The sequence below is a fragment of the Megalops cyprinoides genome, chromosome 16 (assembly GCF_013368585.1).
Source record: "Megalops cyprinoides isolate fMegCyp1 chromosome 16, fMegCyp1.pri, whole genome shotgun sequence".
Classification (NCBI taxonomy): Eukaryota; Metazoa; Chordata; class Actinopteri; order Elopiformes; family Megalopidae; genus Megalops; species Megalops cyprinoides.
The window spans coordinates 1,528,204-1,546,138 of record NC_050598.1 but is presented as its reverse complement, the minus strand read 5'-3'; the positions used below and the strand labels follow the sequence as shown (position 1 = coordinate 1,546,138).

Sequence of the window (17,935 nt, the reverse complement as noted above, 5' to 3'; positions counted from 1 at the left end):
AAATTGTAATCGGCTGTAGTGGTCAATCAGTGGATTAGGCCAATGCCACTGCAGTGAATTCACGTTCTCCCCAGGAGGTATGTTTGACCTTCAAGCTTGTTCTCTCCACTGAAATCAGAATTAGCTTTTACCATGTTCAGCGCAAACACCTTGAGAACTCAACTGGAGATGCACTGTTGATGCTATCTGTGTGCCAGACTCGGATTAATTGGATTTTTCAGATGACTTAATTGTGACTTTTTTTGCAGGACTTTAAATGTTCTCATTATATATCACTCTTTGCCTTTAACTAAACAATCAAAAAAGAAAATCTCTCTTGACTCTATCCCTCACTCTTTGTCTGCCTCCAACACCTCCCTGGCCACCTTCTCCACTCTGCCCCCTTGGCCCTCTGCACCCATCCTAACACCTCAAAATAATCCCTCCACCCCATAAATTCTTCCCAATATTCCCTCCACCCTATAAACACTCTCAATATTTTAACCATTCCCTCCACTCATCCCCCCAAACTCCTCCCATTTCCTGTCACCTCACCCCCCCCTTACTGCAGCCATGTCTCAGGAAGAGGTGGCCTCAGTGGTGTGCAGTGCAGAGTCACTGCTGGTGGAGGCTGTGCAGTTGCAGACACAGTGCCAGGAGAGGAGCAAGCAGCAGGCTGCAGCGGCTGCACAGCTGAGAGAGGAGAGACAGAGCCTGCGGGAACAGTGCGAGGCTGTGCAGCTAGACATGGCACGCATGCGCAGACAGCTGGAGGAGCTGCTGGACACCAAGGCTGCCTTCGAGGCCAGAGAGAGGCAGACCCGTAAGCTCAGCAAGCAGCTCTGAGAGCGACAGAGACTAATACACAGAGGGGTGGAGGGGAAATCGGGGCAGAGACAGAGAAGGACACACGCACAAATGTTCTCTCTCTCTCTCTCTCACTCACTCACTCACTCTGTCATACGCACGCACACACGCACGCACGCACACACGCACACACACACACACACACACACAGACAGACACAGTGAGAATCCCAGTGTTTTTCCATTGATGTCAGTGTTTGTAAGGCCACACAGTCTCCTGGACAGCCTGGAGCTGAAGGCATGTATGTATTTGTCTTATTTTTGTTGTCTCTAGAGGAATAGCTAAATAAAGCTGTTAAAGCAGCTAAAGATTTTTAGAGCTAAATACTTGCTCAGTCATTCATTTGCATTTAAAAAGTGCCAAAAGTAGAATTTTTAAGACATTTCTCAGACAGATGCTACACAGTTATGCCTAACAAACTGACTGCACATAGAAAAATTAGACACGAAATTATTGGTTGATTCACAAGACCCAGCCTAATGATATTGGAATCATGGTCATCATTTCATATAGTCGTATCCGTGGTGATCACTTCATGATGTCTTTCCGATGTCCCCATCCCACCACATGCTCGGGGTACATTGTAGTTTAGGGGGAGTCACTTTTGTGTCATGGTGTCATGCTACACTTGCAGGCTACCATACCTTGGCATTTGCTATTGAGGCATTTGAGCTCAAATACCATCACCATCCCCCATAATGCTCTTTGCTACAGAATTATACTTTGAAATTACACAGGTATGAATGGCCAGCACTAATGAGATTTATTAAAGTCATGATATCATTGCTTTTGTACGTAAGCACTCAGGGTGTATTTCTTGATATGAGGATACTATGGTACCCCATACTATGATGATGATTAACCCCCAGCGTGTACACATTCTCAGATGGAAACGGATCTGTGGGTAAATCCCTGCCATATATTTGCCAGAATGATACCCCAGGTTGTCTCCATAGCTGTGACTTGTGGAGAGAATGCAAAAAAGCCTTTGACTTCCACTCGAAAATGACCCAATCACAACTCATCCCACTCAAAACGGCCCAATAACAGCTCACTGCAGCAGTTAAAGCCCTTACAGACTCAGGATGATACCCCAGAAGCTCAGTTCCTGCCTGTGGTGCTCTCTGCAGCTGGACACCTTTCAGGCTGTCCAAACTGTCGTGGTCAGGGAATTTTGCACCACAAGGACCTGAAGGAGGAACAGACGCTGACTGATCCCTCACCAGCTTGTTCACACAAGCTCACTGCCAGTGGCTAAAACCCAGAGTTGCACTGAGGGGGAAACCCAGCGAGAGATGTTTATTGACATATAATCCAATCATCACAAATTCCAAAACATGCGCAAATGTACATACAGATGATTCATGATTCATGTATATACAATGATTCACAGATCCACACAAACACAAAATGAAAGCCAACAGTAGTAACATGTCAATGAACAGAAAACCAATGCATGTAATGAACTACTACAACAATTAGTAGCACATTACTAATGAACTGGGCTCTAAGTGATTGGCAAAGGCAAAGATGGTTAAACAACTGGGAAAGGCATTCAGTGTTGCATTTCTGCAAATTTATCCAGTCACAGGCACAGTGTGGGGAAAGGGGAGTTTAGGGCTGTGTATTTGAGGTGTGCCCTAAAATCTTGCTTTTACTGTTGGTTTCACCTTCAGCTTAAACAAAACCAAAACTGTCCTTTCACGCTGGCTCTGGGACAGCCACATGGATTTGAGTGTAGGCCGAGCTCAATCCTTGCTGTATGAGATGCGGACAGTGACCGGGAGCCAACAGACCAGCATGGAGGGAGGACAGCGGCAGGGAATTCTGCCAGGTTTTGGCACTATGGGATTTGTCAGGGGCCTGGGAGTTGCTCAGGTGACACTGGTGATGCAGCACCTGTCCCCAAAGAGCAGCCTCTCTGCTGCCAGTCACCTCGCCCTCTCCACCACTTGAGCACAGAGGCTATTACAGCAAGACAAGCTTCAACAGCCCCATGACCTGTTCCTAAATATGGGTGACAAAGGAGGAGCAATTAAAAAAAGGAAGCCAGTGGTGCTCTGATATCATCAAATAGTTTAAAAAAATCACAGCTGTTATAAGGATCGGACAAATTGATTTTGTATTGTCACCTTACACATGATCCCACATATGAAGATGATCAAGCAGTCCTCCACCCACCAGGTGGCGTTCTCTACTACGAACACCTGAATTAAACAGCTGAGGGAAGATGGCAATGACCAGACAAGACCCTCCAGTATACATGGATACAAGTATGACCAGTGGAGGTACAGCAGAGGACAGTCAGTGATGCTAAATTCAGTAATTCATATAAAATATAGTAATACAAAATGTGACACGAGGGTCTAGCTAAGAGAAATGACTGGATATGTAGGACAAATCAACATGTCCAGGCCAAGCTGAAGGCATTTCTCCACCTCTTTGTTGTTGATGGAGAAGCCCTACTTCAGCTGGTCTTTTCCCACTGGCATGGTAATCAAAAAGAGTGCTATGCAGAGATGGTAAAAACAATGCAGTTCGTTCTTTGCTCACATGGGGGAAGTCCCTTTGAGCTGAGCTCACAGTGGTCTCAAAGCGCTGTTACAATCCTGCTGGTTTCGATACAGAGAAAAGGCTTCACAGATCTGCTGGCTGCAGGCAGAGGGCCAAGAGACTAACAACCAGTTGGATAAAATGCAGTAGATACCTGCAGCCAGCAGGGGGAGACAGCGGTGAGCACAGACACAGATTTAAGAGCTGTTTCTCCAGGGATTAGCACAGACTATGTCCAAATTGATCTGAGCACTCTCACTGAACTCAAAACCACAAGGTCTAATTTACAGGGAACTGAGGGATTTTCCTGTGAATTGCATTTTTCCCCCAAAGAAGCAGCAACCATTTTAACACCTACAAGTGCCACTTTCCTATCTTTGAAAGGAGGAAAAACACTTTGGCACACTTTTTGGTCTGACAATACAAAAAACTCCACAATAATCACTTTATAAGATGATGATGTCATATGAGAATGCCATGTTATCATAAAAATCCTCCTCATGGTTTTCTAGGATTTTAATCTCCATAGCCATTTAAAAACAGATTTCATCAGCACAATGGTAAAGTGCACTAAGACTCAGGCTGTCATGCTGTTTTCCTGGACTAAAAAATTCAAGTGCTGACATGACAAAATGCTCATCTTGTGCCAAAAACAAAAAATTGGGATGAATCTTAATCTGTGGATACCCCCCCCCCCCCCCCCCCCCCACAATAAGACATCTGTGTCCAACAACCCCACCACTGTGTCCAAAATGCTGAGTGTGTGTATGACGTGTATTGGGCTTTAAAAAAAGACACATCCTCTGTTCTTTTTAGTGTGCTGCCTACACGTTTGAGGCATACATTGTATGCCTGCTGCATGTGTTTGGTACGTTTGTCTAGTTTAAAAGAAATACCAAATGCTGATTACTGAAGATGCGATTCAGTTGACTAGACTTCTACTGAATCTAGGCACATTCAAAACACAAAAGCTTTTCTAATTATACTGTTTGCCTCTTTTGGTATATGCTACACAATGCGCAATCTGCTGGTTTATGGAGTTAAATTTTTTAAACTGCTTACAGGAATATATGTGATCACATGGTTCAGTAGCCAAGTTGCCAAGTTTATGTTACTAAAACAATTTTTGCAGGTAAACTCAAAAGAGGCAAAGCACTTGCAGTGACCTTTTTCATGGTGAATCTTCCAGAAACCTGTTCTAGAGCAGGTTAAATCAGCTGCAATTAAACACCATGCAGGTGGAGCCTGGCTCGTTAACTGCTAAAACAGGAAAGCCTGGTAGTGCTGCATCATCCACTGGGCAGCTCAATGTAGGTGGCTCCAAGAATGCCTTCAAGGGGAGAGGGGATGGCACTGGGCTAGGTGGGTCATTGGGGCTGGCCAGGACGATGGAGGAAGGGGTCCGTCTCAGAGGGGCTTCCATCCACAGGCGTGCCCCCTGAACCAAAATCAATCACCTGATGCCTCTGCATGATCACTACGCCCACGATCACAAGCCAGAAGAAGAAGTTCACCCACACAGATGTCTGAGGGAGAGAGAGGGAGAGAGGGAGGGGTGAGAGAGGGAGGGGATGACAGGGTGACAGGGAGAGAGGGAGAGGAAGAGAGGGGGAAGGAAAACAGAGGGACAAGTAGGAAAATACAAATTAATTCATTAAGCAGTAGCAGTACACGCACATAATATCACTGTCTCTTCGGTCTGTGATGAATGTACAGCTAATGTGGTCCGTGACAGCGGTGAGACTAATGGTGTTTGTTCTGTCTGGTAGCTATGTCTGTTCTGACTGTGGTGGGTGTGTGTCTGTTCTGTCTGTGGTAGCAGTGTGTATCTGTTCTGTCTGTGGTAGCTGTGTGTATCTGTTCTGTCTGTGGTAGCTGTGTGTTTCTGTTCTGTCTGCGGTAGCTGTGCGTTTCTTTTCTGTCTGGGAGCAGCGTGTTTCTGTTCTCTCTGTGGTAGGTGTGTGTCTGTTTTGTCTGTAGTAGCAGTGTGTATCTGTTCTGTCTGTGGTAGCTGTGTGTATCTGTTCTGTCTGTGGTAGCTGTGTGTTTCTGTTCTGTCTGCGGTAGCTGTGCGTTTCTTTTCTGTCTGGGAGCAGCGTGTTTCTGTTCTCTCTGTGGTAGGTGTGTGTCTGTTTTGTCTGTAGTAGCAGTGTGTTTCTGTTCTGTCTGTGGTAGGTGTGTGTCTGTTCTGTCTGTGGTAGCAGTGTGTTTCCGCTCTGTCTGTGGTAGGGGGTGGACACACTGGATCAGTACTGACCTCTGCACTGTGTAGCCTGGCATAGAAGCGTGTCCCACTGTAGGGACTGACCCAAGTCTTATTCTGTGCTTCATCGCAACTGAAAGAGGAAACATTACACAGCTTGTTCTCACATTTACATGTTATCTCTTATCATACACTCTTATCCAGAGTGACTTCCAAAGTATTAGCACAAAATCTATGTAACTTACACACTTACATACTGTAAGCACAGTGACCTCACCTGGGCACAGTCTAGATAATCAGTCAGGGTGTACTGGTTTGTTTCCCTGCTGGGACACTGCTGTTGTACCTTTGGGGCAAGGTACTTAACCCAAAACTGCCAGATGTATAAAGGGGCACAACTGTAACCTATATAAGCTAAGTACTATACTGCTAAGCAGTGTTAATAACGAAATAAAAATGCACCTTTGGAAATAAAAACTGTGACGAAATATAGTACAATTTTCGTTGACGAATAATAACGAAACGATAACGTCAGAGACAGACGAATGGATATATATTATATATATGTATATATATATATATATATATATATATATATATATATATATATATATATATATATATATATACAGACGTGGACAAATTTCAAATTTGTTGGTACCCTTACAGCTCATTGAAACAATGCTTCATTCCTCCTGAAAAGTGATTAAATTAAAAGCAATTGTCTCATGTATACCTGCATGCCTTTGGTATGTCATAGAGTAAAGCAAAGAAGTGTGAAAAGAGACAAATTATTGCTTATTCTACAAAGATATTCTAAAATGGCCTGGACAGATTTGTTGGTACCCCTAGAAAAGACTATAAATAATTGGATTATAGTGATACTTCAAACTAACTATTATCTTTAATTAGTATCACACATGTCTTCAATCTTGTAATCAGTCATTCAGCCTATTTAAATGGAGAGAAGTAGTCACTCTGCTGTTTGGTATCATTGTGTGCACCACACTGAACATGGACCAGAGAAAGCAAAGGAGAGAGTTGTCTGAGGAGATCAGAAAGAAAATAATAGACAAGCATGTTAAAGGTAAAGGCTATAAGGCAGCAGCTTGATGTTCCTGTGACTACAGTTGCAAATATTATTAAGAAGTTTAAGGTCCATGGGACTGTAGCCAACCTCCCTGGACGCGGTCGCAAGAGGAAAATCGACCCCAGGTTGAACAGAAGGATAGTGCGAATGGTAAACAAAGATCCAAGGAAAACTTCCAAAGAGATACAAGCTGAACTCCAAGGTCAAGGTACATCAGTGTCTGATCGCACCATCCGTCGTTTTTTGAGCAACAGTGGGCTCAATGGAAGAAGACCCAGGAGGACTGTTGAAAGTCCACTGTTGAAAGAAAAACATAAAAAAGCCAGACTGGAATTTGCTAAAATGCACATTGACAAGCCACAATGCTTCTGGGAGAATGTCCTTTGGACAGATGAGACAAAATTGGAGCTTTTTGGTAAGTCACAGCAGCTCTATGTTCACAGACGAAAAAATGAAGCTTTCAAAGAAAAGAACACCATACCTACTGTGAAACATGGAGGAGGCTCGGTTATGTTTTGGGGTTGCTTTGCTGCATCTGGCACGGGGTGCCTTGAGTCTGTGCAGGGCACAATGAAATCTCAAGACTATCAAGGTATTCTGGAGCAAAATGTACTGCCCAGTGTCAGAAAGCTCTGTCTCAGTCGCAGGTCATGGGTCCTCCAACAGGATAATGACCCAAAACACACAGCTAAAAGCACAGAAGAATGGCTAAGAACAAAACATTGGACTATTTTGAAGTGGCCTTCTGTGAGCCCTGATCTGAATCCTATTGAACATCTATGGAAAGAGCTGAAACATGCAGTCTGGAGAAGGCACCCTTCAAACCTGAGACAGCTGGAGCAGTTTGCTAAGGAAGAGTGGGCCAAAATACCTGTTGACAGGTGCAGAAGTCTCATTGAGAGCTACAGAAATCGCTTGTTTGCAGTGATTGCCTCTAAAGGTTGTGCAACAAAATATTAGGTTAAGGGTCCCATCATTTTTGTCCGTGCCATTTTCATTTGTTTTCTTATTTAAAATATTCTGTTGAATAAAAAATCAAAAGCAAAGTCTGATTTTTATTAAATATGGAATAAACAATGCTTTATGACAATTATTTTGGTCAGTTTCAAGTTATTTCAGAGAAAATTGTGGGTTCTTCTTTTTTTGTGGAAGGGTACCAACAAATTTGTCCACGTCTGTATGCACGCACTCACTTTACAAAATATGCATAACCATGTTGATATACAGGTCGTGCTGCCCCGCCAATGCAACACTCGGGAGAAATAAAAAGCCGACTTATGAAGAAATTGTAGATATCACTAGTGCTATTGACAATAAAACACAGTGCAGACCGTGTGGGTACAAAATCGGTGGGAAAAACAGTACATACATCGAGGCATTTGAAGGCGCACCAACCAGAAATGTATGATAGAGGTAGTTCACCTGCGTGAAGTTGTCACCCCAAGTATTTAAAAAGTTCGAAATGGTATTACTGTTCGTTTGTGCTACGTTTGTGCCGGTTTGTGCCGTAAAAAAAAATCGTTTGTGCTGATAAGGATTTGTAGATAAAACATTATATTTTTAGGCGATGACGTCACCCAGCACCCCAACCTTCTCCGAATTTCTCTAAAATGGTCTCATTCGTTTGTGCTACGTTTGTGCCGTAAAAAATTTTGTTTGTGCTGCTGTGGATTCGTAGATATAAACATATTTTGGGGCGATGAGGTCACCCAGCACCCCAAGCTTCTCCGAATTGCTCCTAAATGGTCACGTTGGTTTCTGCTACGTTTGTGCCATGATAATTTTCGTTCGTGCGGTCATACTTTGGATAAACACTGTACTTCATGGCAAAAATTCTGTGACAACTTCCAGAACGCTGCTTTCTCCATGACGAAGAAAGTGGGTTCTACTGTGCAACGTTTTGCTGGTTGGTGCCCTGAAAAAAACTTCGGCGTTACATTATTTCCTGATAGGCCTACACAGAGCGCTTCAATGGCAAGAGCAATAACATTACATGGGATCCCAGTAAACTTACGTTGCCGCGCTATTTGGAAATATCCAACACTTGAAAATGACAGGCACTTGTAGTTATTTTTAAGCCAGCTAATTACTTACAATGCCTGAGTTGCATTTGCTAATTAGCTGGTTAACGTTAGTTACATAGTAGCCGTCAAGGTAATTAACGTTGTTGAATGACGTAGCTTGCATCTGCACTTGGAACTTCTCTTTCGGGGAAGGAGGTTTGGATTGCGTGCGGTCCCTTTTGACCTGTAGTGCCGTGATCACCGTCTAAAAGGGAAAGGCTGGGGCAATGTCACATTTAATGATATCGACTTAGCTTACAGTTAATATCTGAATCCAACCCAACCCAACCCACAGAGGCTATTTTGGATTGTTTCCAATAAAGTTTGAATGGCGTCAGCAATGATCTCGTTATATCCATCTAAAAAAAACAGCAGCACGAACAAATATGTTTAGCCTACGGCACAAACGTCGGGGTGCTGGTGACATCTCTGTCCATAAAATATAATGTTTAGCCTTTTGTCTTTAAAAAATGAAAACATAACAGCGTAAACAAAAGATACAAACGTATAGTTAGTTATCTAGCTATCTATCTTGGACAATTTGTGAATCATTACACACCTACCCTTACGTTTTACAACACAATTAGCTCCCTCTGAGCCGATTAGGCCTACAACTTTGTCCAGGTTCTAGTGCTGCACGAGCTGCGTTATTCGCGTCAAAACTGAGCTACTGACTAGATGTAAGTAACTTAAAAAGTAGGACAAATATCAGACAGACACCTTTAAGTTATATATAAAGTGCATTTATTTTTGTGTGTTTTATTGCCAGCGTTAATGTATTATTTTTACCTATTTTTACCTTTATTTTAACGTTAAAGACACAACGTTAATTACCTTGACGGCTACTATGTAACTAACGTTAACCAGCTAATTAGCAAATGCAACTCAGGCCTTGTAAGTAATTAGCTGGCTTAAATAGCTACAAATGCTTGTCATTTTCAAGTGTTGGATATTTCCAAATAGCGTTGCAACGTAAGTTTACTGGGATCCCATGTAATGTTATTGCTCTTGCCATTGAAGCGCTCTGTGTAGGCCTATCAGGAAATAATGTAACGCCAAAGTTTTTTTCAGGGCACCAACTAGCAAAACGTAGCACAAACGAATGGGACCATTTTAGAGAAATCCGCAGAAGGTTGGGGTGCTGGGTGACGTCATCGCCTAAAAATATAATGTATATATCTACAAATCCATATCAGCACAAACGAAGATTTTTACGGCACAAACGTAGCACAAACGAACGAGACAATTTTGGAGCAATTCGGAGGAGGTTGGGGTGCTGGGTGACGTCACAGTACATACAATATAATTTGTTATATCTAAAAAAAAACCATAGCAGCACAAACGAAATTTTTTACGGCACAAACGTAGCACAAACGAACAGTAATACCATTTCGAACTTTTTAAATACTTGGGGTGTCAACTTTACGCAGGTGGTAAGTTCTATAGCTATCAAAATCAACTTAAAGGTTTGACTGTTAGCTAAAAGCAGACGAACTTTCTGGTTCACTCGACTTAACGTTAATTGTGCATATCGGTAAGTAAGTTGTCTGGGTGCAGGATGAATATTAACATTACATGAACAAGCTGCCAAGTCAATGTTCCTTGTATTATCTAGCTAGCTGGACTGCTCCTTAATTCGGACTGCCTCTTACTTCCCCACTCGACAAAGTAAATACATAAATGCAAACAATGCTCACTCTCGCTCTTGCCATTCGGTATTGGCAAGTTAACAAGCTTATAACTAGGATATCCAGGAATGCTAGCGTTGTTCTGAGCTGGGTCCTACACTGTAAGACAAAGTCAGTGGAAATATTGTCCTTTTTCACTTTTGTACAGTGTCCTATTATGCTTATGTCGTAGAGATATTGTAAATTCATAACCTTTATTATAATCTTAGATTGTTTTAATGTACCATGTAAATATTATGCTAGTTAGGTTTTATTATTGTGTCCGCCTCCACGCACGCTAATCCTAGTGTGAATGTAGTAACTTGACAAGTAAGTAGTAACAAATGAGAGGCACCGCTCTGATAATAGCTTTGCTCGACTCAGTTCTGGACTGAGACAACTGCTAATGCTATGTTCCAGATGCACAGTGACAATGCCCTTATCAGTAAGTCTCGTGTACCTTATTTGTCCAGCACTATAGTATGTCCCTGGTGGTCATTTGCACTACTATTCCAAACGTACAAGTGACTTAATTATACTATATTTGCACTGACTTTGTCTTACATTGTGGGTGGGTTGTATGCCCTGAGTATAGTGTAGGCCTACTTTATTGTAGTTGCACTGCAATGATAAACAACCCAGTGCAAAAGAATATTTTGAAATTAAATAAATGTCAGATTTATTTGACAAACAGCCAAAAAATACATCATATTCCTTCCACAGTCCAAAAGACACATATTACATCTTTATACAGCATACAGTGCATGACACAACCTTTCTGGATGTTACTGTATTATTAAATGCATCAAGTTTAGGCTACAGCTAGGAGTCCCTGGCCATGAGAAGAAAACCTAAGGAATGTAGCTGTCTTAAAAACATCTGTGTGCTTGATGAAAGGTCACTGTAATGATTTAATTAAAAAAATTGAAATTTAATTAATAATTTAATTAAAAGAAAATTGACTAAAATGTGACAAAAATGCATTTGGCTAAAATTAGACTAAATCTTCTATAGTTTTTGTCCACTAAAACTAATAATTTAAAAGACTACAATGTGACAAAAAACTAATATGCACTTTAGTCAAAAGACTAAGGCTAAATCAAAATCAGCTGCCAAAATGAACACTGCTGCTAAGCAACTAAATGTCAAAATGTAATGTACAATGCAAAATCGGAGTACAGTCACCTTGCCTGCTCACCTGTTTACTATTTTGGTGTGGAGTATGGACTCACAAAGGTGGTTCTTCCCAATGTTTAGAACACACCCAGACACCAGCAGGAAGAACAGGAAGACCCCACAAACCACCAGAGTCACATTCATCCACAGTTGCTCCCTGGTAGGAAAAACACAGTTGCATGCAGTCAGACAGCTGGTCTGTCACAGACCACTCATACACAATCCAATGACCACACATTATCAAGCTCATTCTCAGAACACTCCACGTTTCCTCTTTCACTCATACAGTACACACACTTGTGATATTATCTGAATGCACTACTACTGTTCTGTAACAGCTTGATTAATGCTCTTTGGATCCAAATTAATTTGCATTTTCCTTGTCTGTCCCTGCGTCACCCTCTTTGTCCTTTGTCATCTCCAAAGCACATGTGACTTTCAGGGAAGTCACTGCTGCACCCTACTAGTGAAACTGAACACTGAAAATGAAAACTGCCAATCTGCAGTAAATCCTCCAATGAAATATATTTAATAATCCCACCTGCCAAATGTGACTGCATTAAGATCTCATCCCTTAGTTGTGATTGGTTCAGTGTGCCATCCCTCAAATGTAATGGCTTAACCCGCCACCCCCAGCTCTCACCTCCTAATGTCCTGGTCCATGCAGTAGGTGTAGACCCAGTAAAGGGTGAGGGAGAAACAGTAGATGGCCACGCACACGGAGATGGCTGACACAAAATAGCAAAGGGAAGGGGAGCTGGAGGCCACCACGGTCAGAGACTGGGCGGTGACATTGTACCCAACACTGCCATAGAGCATGCAGCGCCCGGCAAACTGCCCCTGCAACGCAACCAGGCACAATATTCAGCACAGCACAGACAGACTACAGCCAGGGGCAGATCCAGAGATTTTTTTTTCTTTTGGTGGAACTATGGGGTTGCTTCACTTTTCAGCAACAGTGGCGGAAAAAGGCACCGCCGGATGTCAAGATAAACACTTCTTTCAAGAAGAGGTGAAATGAGATGTCAATCAGCACCAAACTGCCAGTAATAGCGAATGAAATTTTAGGGTGGCAGTCAGACCTGTGGTGAAAGCACTATTTTGAAGTAAGTTATAAGGTTTAGCATTGGGTTTTCCTGAACAACTTTTACAAAAGTTGAGTCGCTGTGTAGATACATATTGGCAGTTTGGCTCCATAACAGACAGTTAACCACAGACAGTTAACCAGATAAGAGAGATCGGTTCCCAATTTAACCTAACATTATGTTTACATCTGTGCTAGTAATACATGCCACGCACATACAGTGCAGTGTTGTAAGTTACAGTATATGAATGTTTAGCTAATGTGGGGTAACTACTACAGCTGTCAGTGTTCAGCAAGTTAGTAAGTTCAGTAAGTTAGCATTCAGTTCAGCAAGTTAGAACTCAAAACGAACAGTTGTTACTATCAATCTGTTAACATTACTCAAAAGATTACCAACCAATTATTGCAAAAACAACCTTGCAATAATTGCAGAGAACATTGTTAAAGTTTGTAATATTGGTGGACTCCAAAATTATTTTTCTTTTTCATGTCCATTTCTGCTTGATAATATTTTGTGCAGGCATATCTTGTGTTTTCAGTCAGACAGAAAAAAAAACATGTTGTTTGACTTGGGTGGATCAGAGAGGTCTGTACGAGTTGGCCATACCTGGTATGTCAAACTTTAGTGTGTGTGTGTTTTTTTTTTTCTTTTAGGTAAATTTACTTCCATAAATAAACTATGCAAATTATGTCACACCTGTCTCACATTATGTCTTATCTCCTTGGTGCTTGAGCTTTATTTTCTGAAAATATTTTGGATGTTCAACACTTATAGACCCATATTATATATTCATGAAAACAGAGTGACCCAAGTCTCTCCAGTATGAGAGTACAGTACTCTGTGTGTGTGAGAGAGAGAGAGAGAGAGAGAACGAAATTGAGCTGCAGTTCTGAGGTAGAGACACTGGCTATTCATAGTATGTTAAAGAATTCTAGTGAAGTAACTAGGGGTGTAACGGTTCTGAAACCGAAATCGAGATACAAACGTCCCCCCCACCCCGGCCAACCAACCCCAACCCGAACCCGCTGCAGCTGTCATTACGCTAATGTAACAACTCTTCATTTCATAATTAACACTATAACACATGTAAATCACGAAATTATTAAATTATTATTCTATTTAACAGGGATATAACCGTACACGTATTTCTACCGTACCGTTCGGTACAAGACGTTCGGTTTGGTGCGCGTTGTGATCCGAGTCTCGCTTTAACCACTCAAGTTACGTGTGTGCTGTTCTCTGTATTTAGTTACCCACGTTAGAGTTCTTCTCCCCGCGGAAATGGGCTACAATTGTTTCCATGGCAGAAAAACTTAGAAAAACTTAATAACGGTGACCTTCATCTACTTCATTCGAAACATTAGTTAATTCGCTTACATTCAAGCTTAATACGAGCATCGTTGGTATGTTTTCCATCTATTAGATATTTTACATAGTTTATAATTTACATAAAGTATATTTTAGGGTTATTTGATGTATAACGTAATAATTGAGTTACGTTACAGTTCGTTTGTACTACTGAAGGTCAGGCACAGACGCAAGGGTTGCTAATGTTGTTTACTGATGTGCTTATAATCATTACGACTGTGTTTCTGTGTTTAGTTTCACCCTATCTACGATCGTCATTAAAGGAAGACAGTTTACATAATCCTATGGAGTAGACCGTGTTTTCAAAAACGTCCCGAGCGTTTTTTTGACACCGTCGCCCGCGTTTTTTTTTCTGCAGCTCGGGGCGTTTTTTTCCAGTTGAAAAAAATTCAACTTCTCAGAAAAAACGCCCTACGTCAAGCGCTGTTTTGACAGCTCACCAATCACAAGCGAGTAGTGACATCTGTCGTTTCCCATAACAACCATCAAAAATGGAGAAGGTAGCGGTGGAGAAGCTAATTGTGCTAGTTTCTGAGCACAGTGAACTGTACAATATAACATTCATCATAAAGAGGCCGCTTGGAGTCGAATTGGACGGATCCTAGGAGTTTCTGGAAAGTGTTTGTGTTTAATGCTTGAAGTTGGCGTTAGCAAAACTAGCCTGTTAGCTAACGTTAACTCTGCAACAATGTATAGCCAGCTAGACACTAACCATGCACATGCTACTGTTGTTATGGCAACAAAAGACGCTCTCAACTGCTTTTTGGAACAAACGCTGCCAGCGTTTTTCATCAAAAAGACGCTACGTGTGAACACAGCAACTGAATTAGCACATGTTCAGTAGCGTAATGTCCTACCGTAGCGTAATCGATAGTTCATATCATTGTTCAACTGAAATCGGGTATGTTGCTGGCAGTACGTCGAACATGATTACTCATTTGAGACGACATCATCCAAATGTGAGTCTCACCCGTACAAGGAAAAAACAGTGGAGTGCAAACACCACTCCCCGTGGCATTTAACTAAGCAACCTCTCCCTGCTAATTTAGATCGGGCAAAAGCAATAACAAATGCCCTTATGTGCATTCCTTATGTGTTCAGGGCCCTGTTTCAGAAAGCGGGTTTAGTGAAAACTCAGAGTTAGTTGACTCAGAGTTGAAGGAAACTCTGGATTTTCGGTTTCACAAAGCCAGTTCATCTTAACTCTGAGTCAGTTACTATGGCAACATACTCCATGAATCTAGCAGGTTTTCTTCAACTAACCCTGAGTTTCCTCCTCTTTAGCTGAAGCCTGCAGACTGAAGGAGGTGTCAGACATGGCGCGTCCTTTTCTTGAAGAGCAAGTTGATATTGAAGCACAAATAGGCTACTCCGCAGAAATCTCCGTCGGGAGATGATGATTATCTGAGCATTTCCGTTTTTCTGCACAATCGATAATTTATCTGAACAATATTCTCAGCCCTCACATCGTTCATATGACATATCGTTTACGTGCTCGCAGTTCGGAACAAATTCTTTGTGTTGCACTTCGTTTTTTTTCTATATAACATAGGTGGCGCTGAGCATATTTGCTGTTTATATATACACATAAAATTTTTGAATAAGTGGAACACTCGAGATAAAACTTTTCTTTTTTCAATTAATACTCACGCATTGACTCGGTCAGCAATTTTCTGCTGCTACTATACAATATACTATACTATATATATTCATATTCTGCATACGCATTTATTAATATTTCTAACTCCACTGGGGATAAGTAGGAGGATCGAGCCCTTTTTTCACCCGTTGCCATGACGAATTACGTTATCTGCGTTCCATTGATGAGGGCTTTTTATCCTCATGCCCCTGCTTTAGTCAGGGTTAACTTAACTCAGAGTTGATTGAACTAGGCTACTTGTTATCACCTGTTCTGAAACCGAAAACTCTGAGTTTGGCAGCTCAGAGTTAGTCAACCCAGAGTTAAGGTTTAAACTCAGAGTTTGTTAAACCTGCTTTCTGAAACAGGCCCCAGGAAATTATGGCCAGTTTGCCACTGTTTACAAGTTTGTACAAGTTTATATGTTTACAAGTTAAATTCATAGTAAATGAGAAGAAATTTCATGTTTTCCATGTCTTTTTTTCACCGCACCGAAAACGTCCCGAACCGTGACTTCAAAACCGAGGTAGGTACCGAACCGTGACTTTTGCGTAGCCTACCGTTACACCCCTAGAAGTAACGCTAGTGGACCACATTATCTGCCACACTGAAGAACTCCAGGTTAAGTGAATTATCACTTCTACCTCTAATCAGCTATTATAGGATTCATTCATGCTCCTTAGATGGCAGGTTAGGGTTACACACTAATTTTCTATCATGGTTTATGGACCCCCTAAAGGAGCCTTGGCCACCCCATGTATAAAACTCTAGTTCCGCCACTGATGGGATCCAACCCATTCATTAATAGTGTCAGATTTGCGCTATTAACAGAAAATATTAAAAACACTTCTCAGTAAAGACTATGAAGTATTTCGCAATGTAGGGGCAAATGACGTTCTGTCAGCCACATTTGGTCAATGTGCGAAAAGGACAACGACGTTTATCTGGTGTCAGTCAGAAGGCCTCCCAATGTTACGGCAGGAATGCGTCTTAAATTCCATAGAACTTCACAAGTTTGAGAACTGAGCTCTGTTCGAGTTTTGATGGCGCAGTGAGTACGTCAAGTTTGTTGTGCTATCAGAGGGGGGATTAAAAACTTCATACTTCAAAGTTAATGCGATATTATTTTGAGGAGACAAGCACACAAGATGATAGTGGACGTTATTATAGACATATTAGAAGTAAATGAGGGTGAAGACCTGATGGGTTCTGACTGCCGCCTTCTGCATTTTTGGAAGTCTTCCTTCGTATATAAATACTTGTGCTGCCCATCCCTTTCTTGCTCATCTGACTCCAATTACGCGCAACGATAATACAGGGAGGAAGGAGGCACAAAGTCACATGACGTGAAACAGAACCGCAAGTTGAAACACGCTAAAGCTTTCTCGCCTGTGACTAGGTCTTTGGCTAAGCACACTCGAAATTTACTGTCTACTTTCACATGTAGTTGCGTTTTCACTCTGACAGTCACTCCAGTTAGTGTAACAGTGCGCAAAAGAACTTAATTGTGATAGAACTCAAAGGTCTCTGACAGAAATGAAAAACAAAGCAAGGATTTCCGGATAGTGTTTGCGATCATATGACTCGTAGTGGACGTTTTGCGCAGTATAGTGACACCTTCTGCTTCCGCCCTCATTTGAATGACACTTTGAAATATGATTTGTGAAGACAAACACTACTCACGGAGCCTGCGAGCTGACAGGCAAATATGAAAGAATTACACAGCAGGAAAGGGTAAACATATCCAATTTCTGCCCTGAGGAAAACTTTGGGAAATGGTGAAAATAATGGTTTCTTAGGATTTGACGATTTGGTCGCAAAACGCCACTTCCCTCTTCAGCTTCATAACTTCCCAAAAGTGCGTCTACACACTGCAATTCTGACGAGCAGAAAGCGAGAGTCTAACTGCGATGACTCACTAGGGCCTTCGAAAAGATCAGACATGCCATCAAGATAGTCATCTATAGAAACATTCCTTTAGTTACTTTGGTCTATGTCAAACTGACAGCTTCGATAACTAGATAAAGAAAGTGATGTGACCATCAGTGCGTTGGTAGACAACTATCAATCGCGACAAAACAATACAAAAGAGTGAAAAACAGCGGGCAGACTGTGAAGATGTGTGTGTGTGTTTTCGTCCATTTACCTGAATAATAGTGACGGAGGCGGCAGCAACTATTCCGCAGATGAAACAAGCCGCGTTCAGCCCGAGTTCCACCACGAGCAGCCCGGGTAGCGCCATCAT

The 17,935-nt window shown here is 41.8% G+C and overlaps 1 protein-coding gene across 1 annotated transcript; it reads right to left on the bottom strand.

Moving 5' to 3' along the window:
• Positions 1-4,125: 4,125 nt before the first annotated feature.
• Positions 4,126-17,935, bottom strand: tmem179ba (transmembrane protein 179Ba). The gene is made up of 5 exons (XM_036548803.1): positions 17,837-17,935; positions 12,242-12,438; positions 11,621-11,755; positions 5,657-5,735; positions 4,126-4,925 (listed from the first exon to the last, which is right to left on the bottom strand). Exons 1-5 carry the CDS (start codon positions 17,933-17,935, stop codon positions 4,767-4,769), a joined length of 669 nt encoding a protein of 222 aa, XP_036404696.1. The 3' UTR covers positions 4,126-4,766.

Coding starts and splice junctions, on each gene's coding strand:
- tmem179ba (XM_036548803.1), bottom strand. CDS start 17,935: ATGATGGCGCTACCCGGGCTGCTCGTGGTGGAACTCGGGCTGAACGCG. Junction 12,439..17,836: donor CCTCCGTCACTATTATTCAG/GTAAATGGACGA, acceptor GTTGCGTTGCAG/GGGCAGTTTGCCGGGCGCTG. Junction 5,736..11,620: donor CACACCAAAATAGTAAACAG/GTGAGCAGGCAA, acceptor TTCCTCTTTCAG/TTGCGATGAAGCACAGAATA.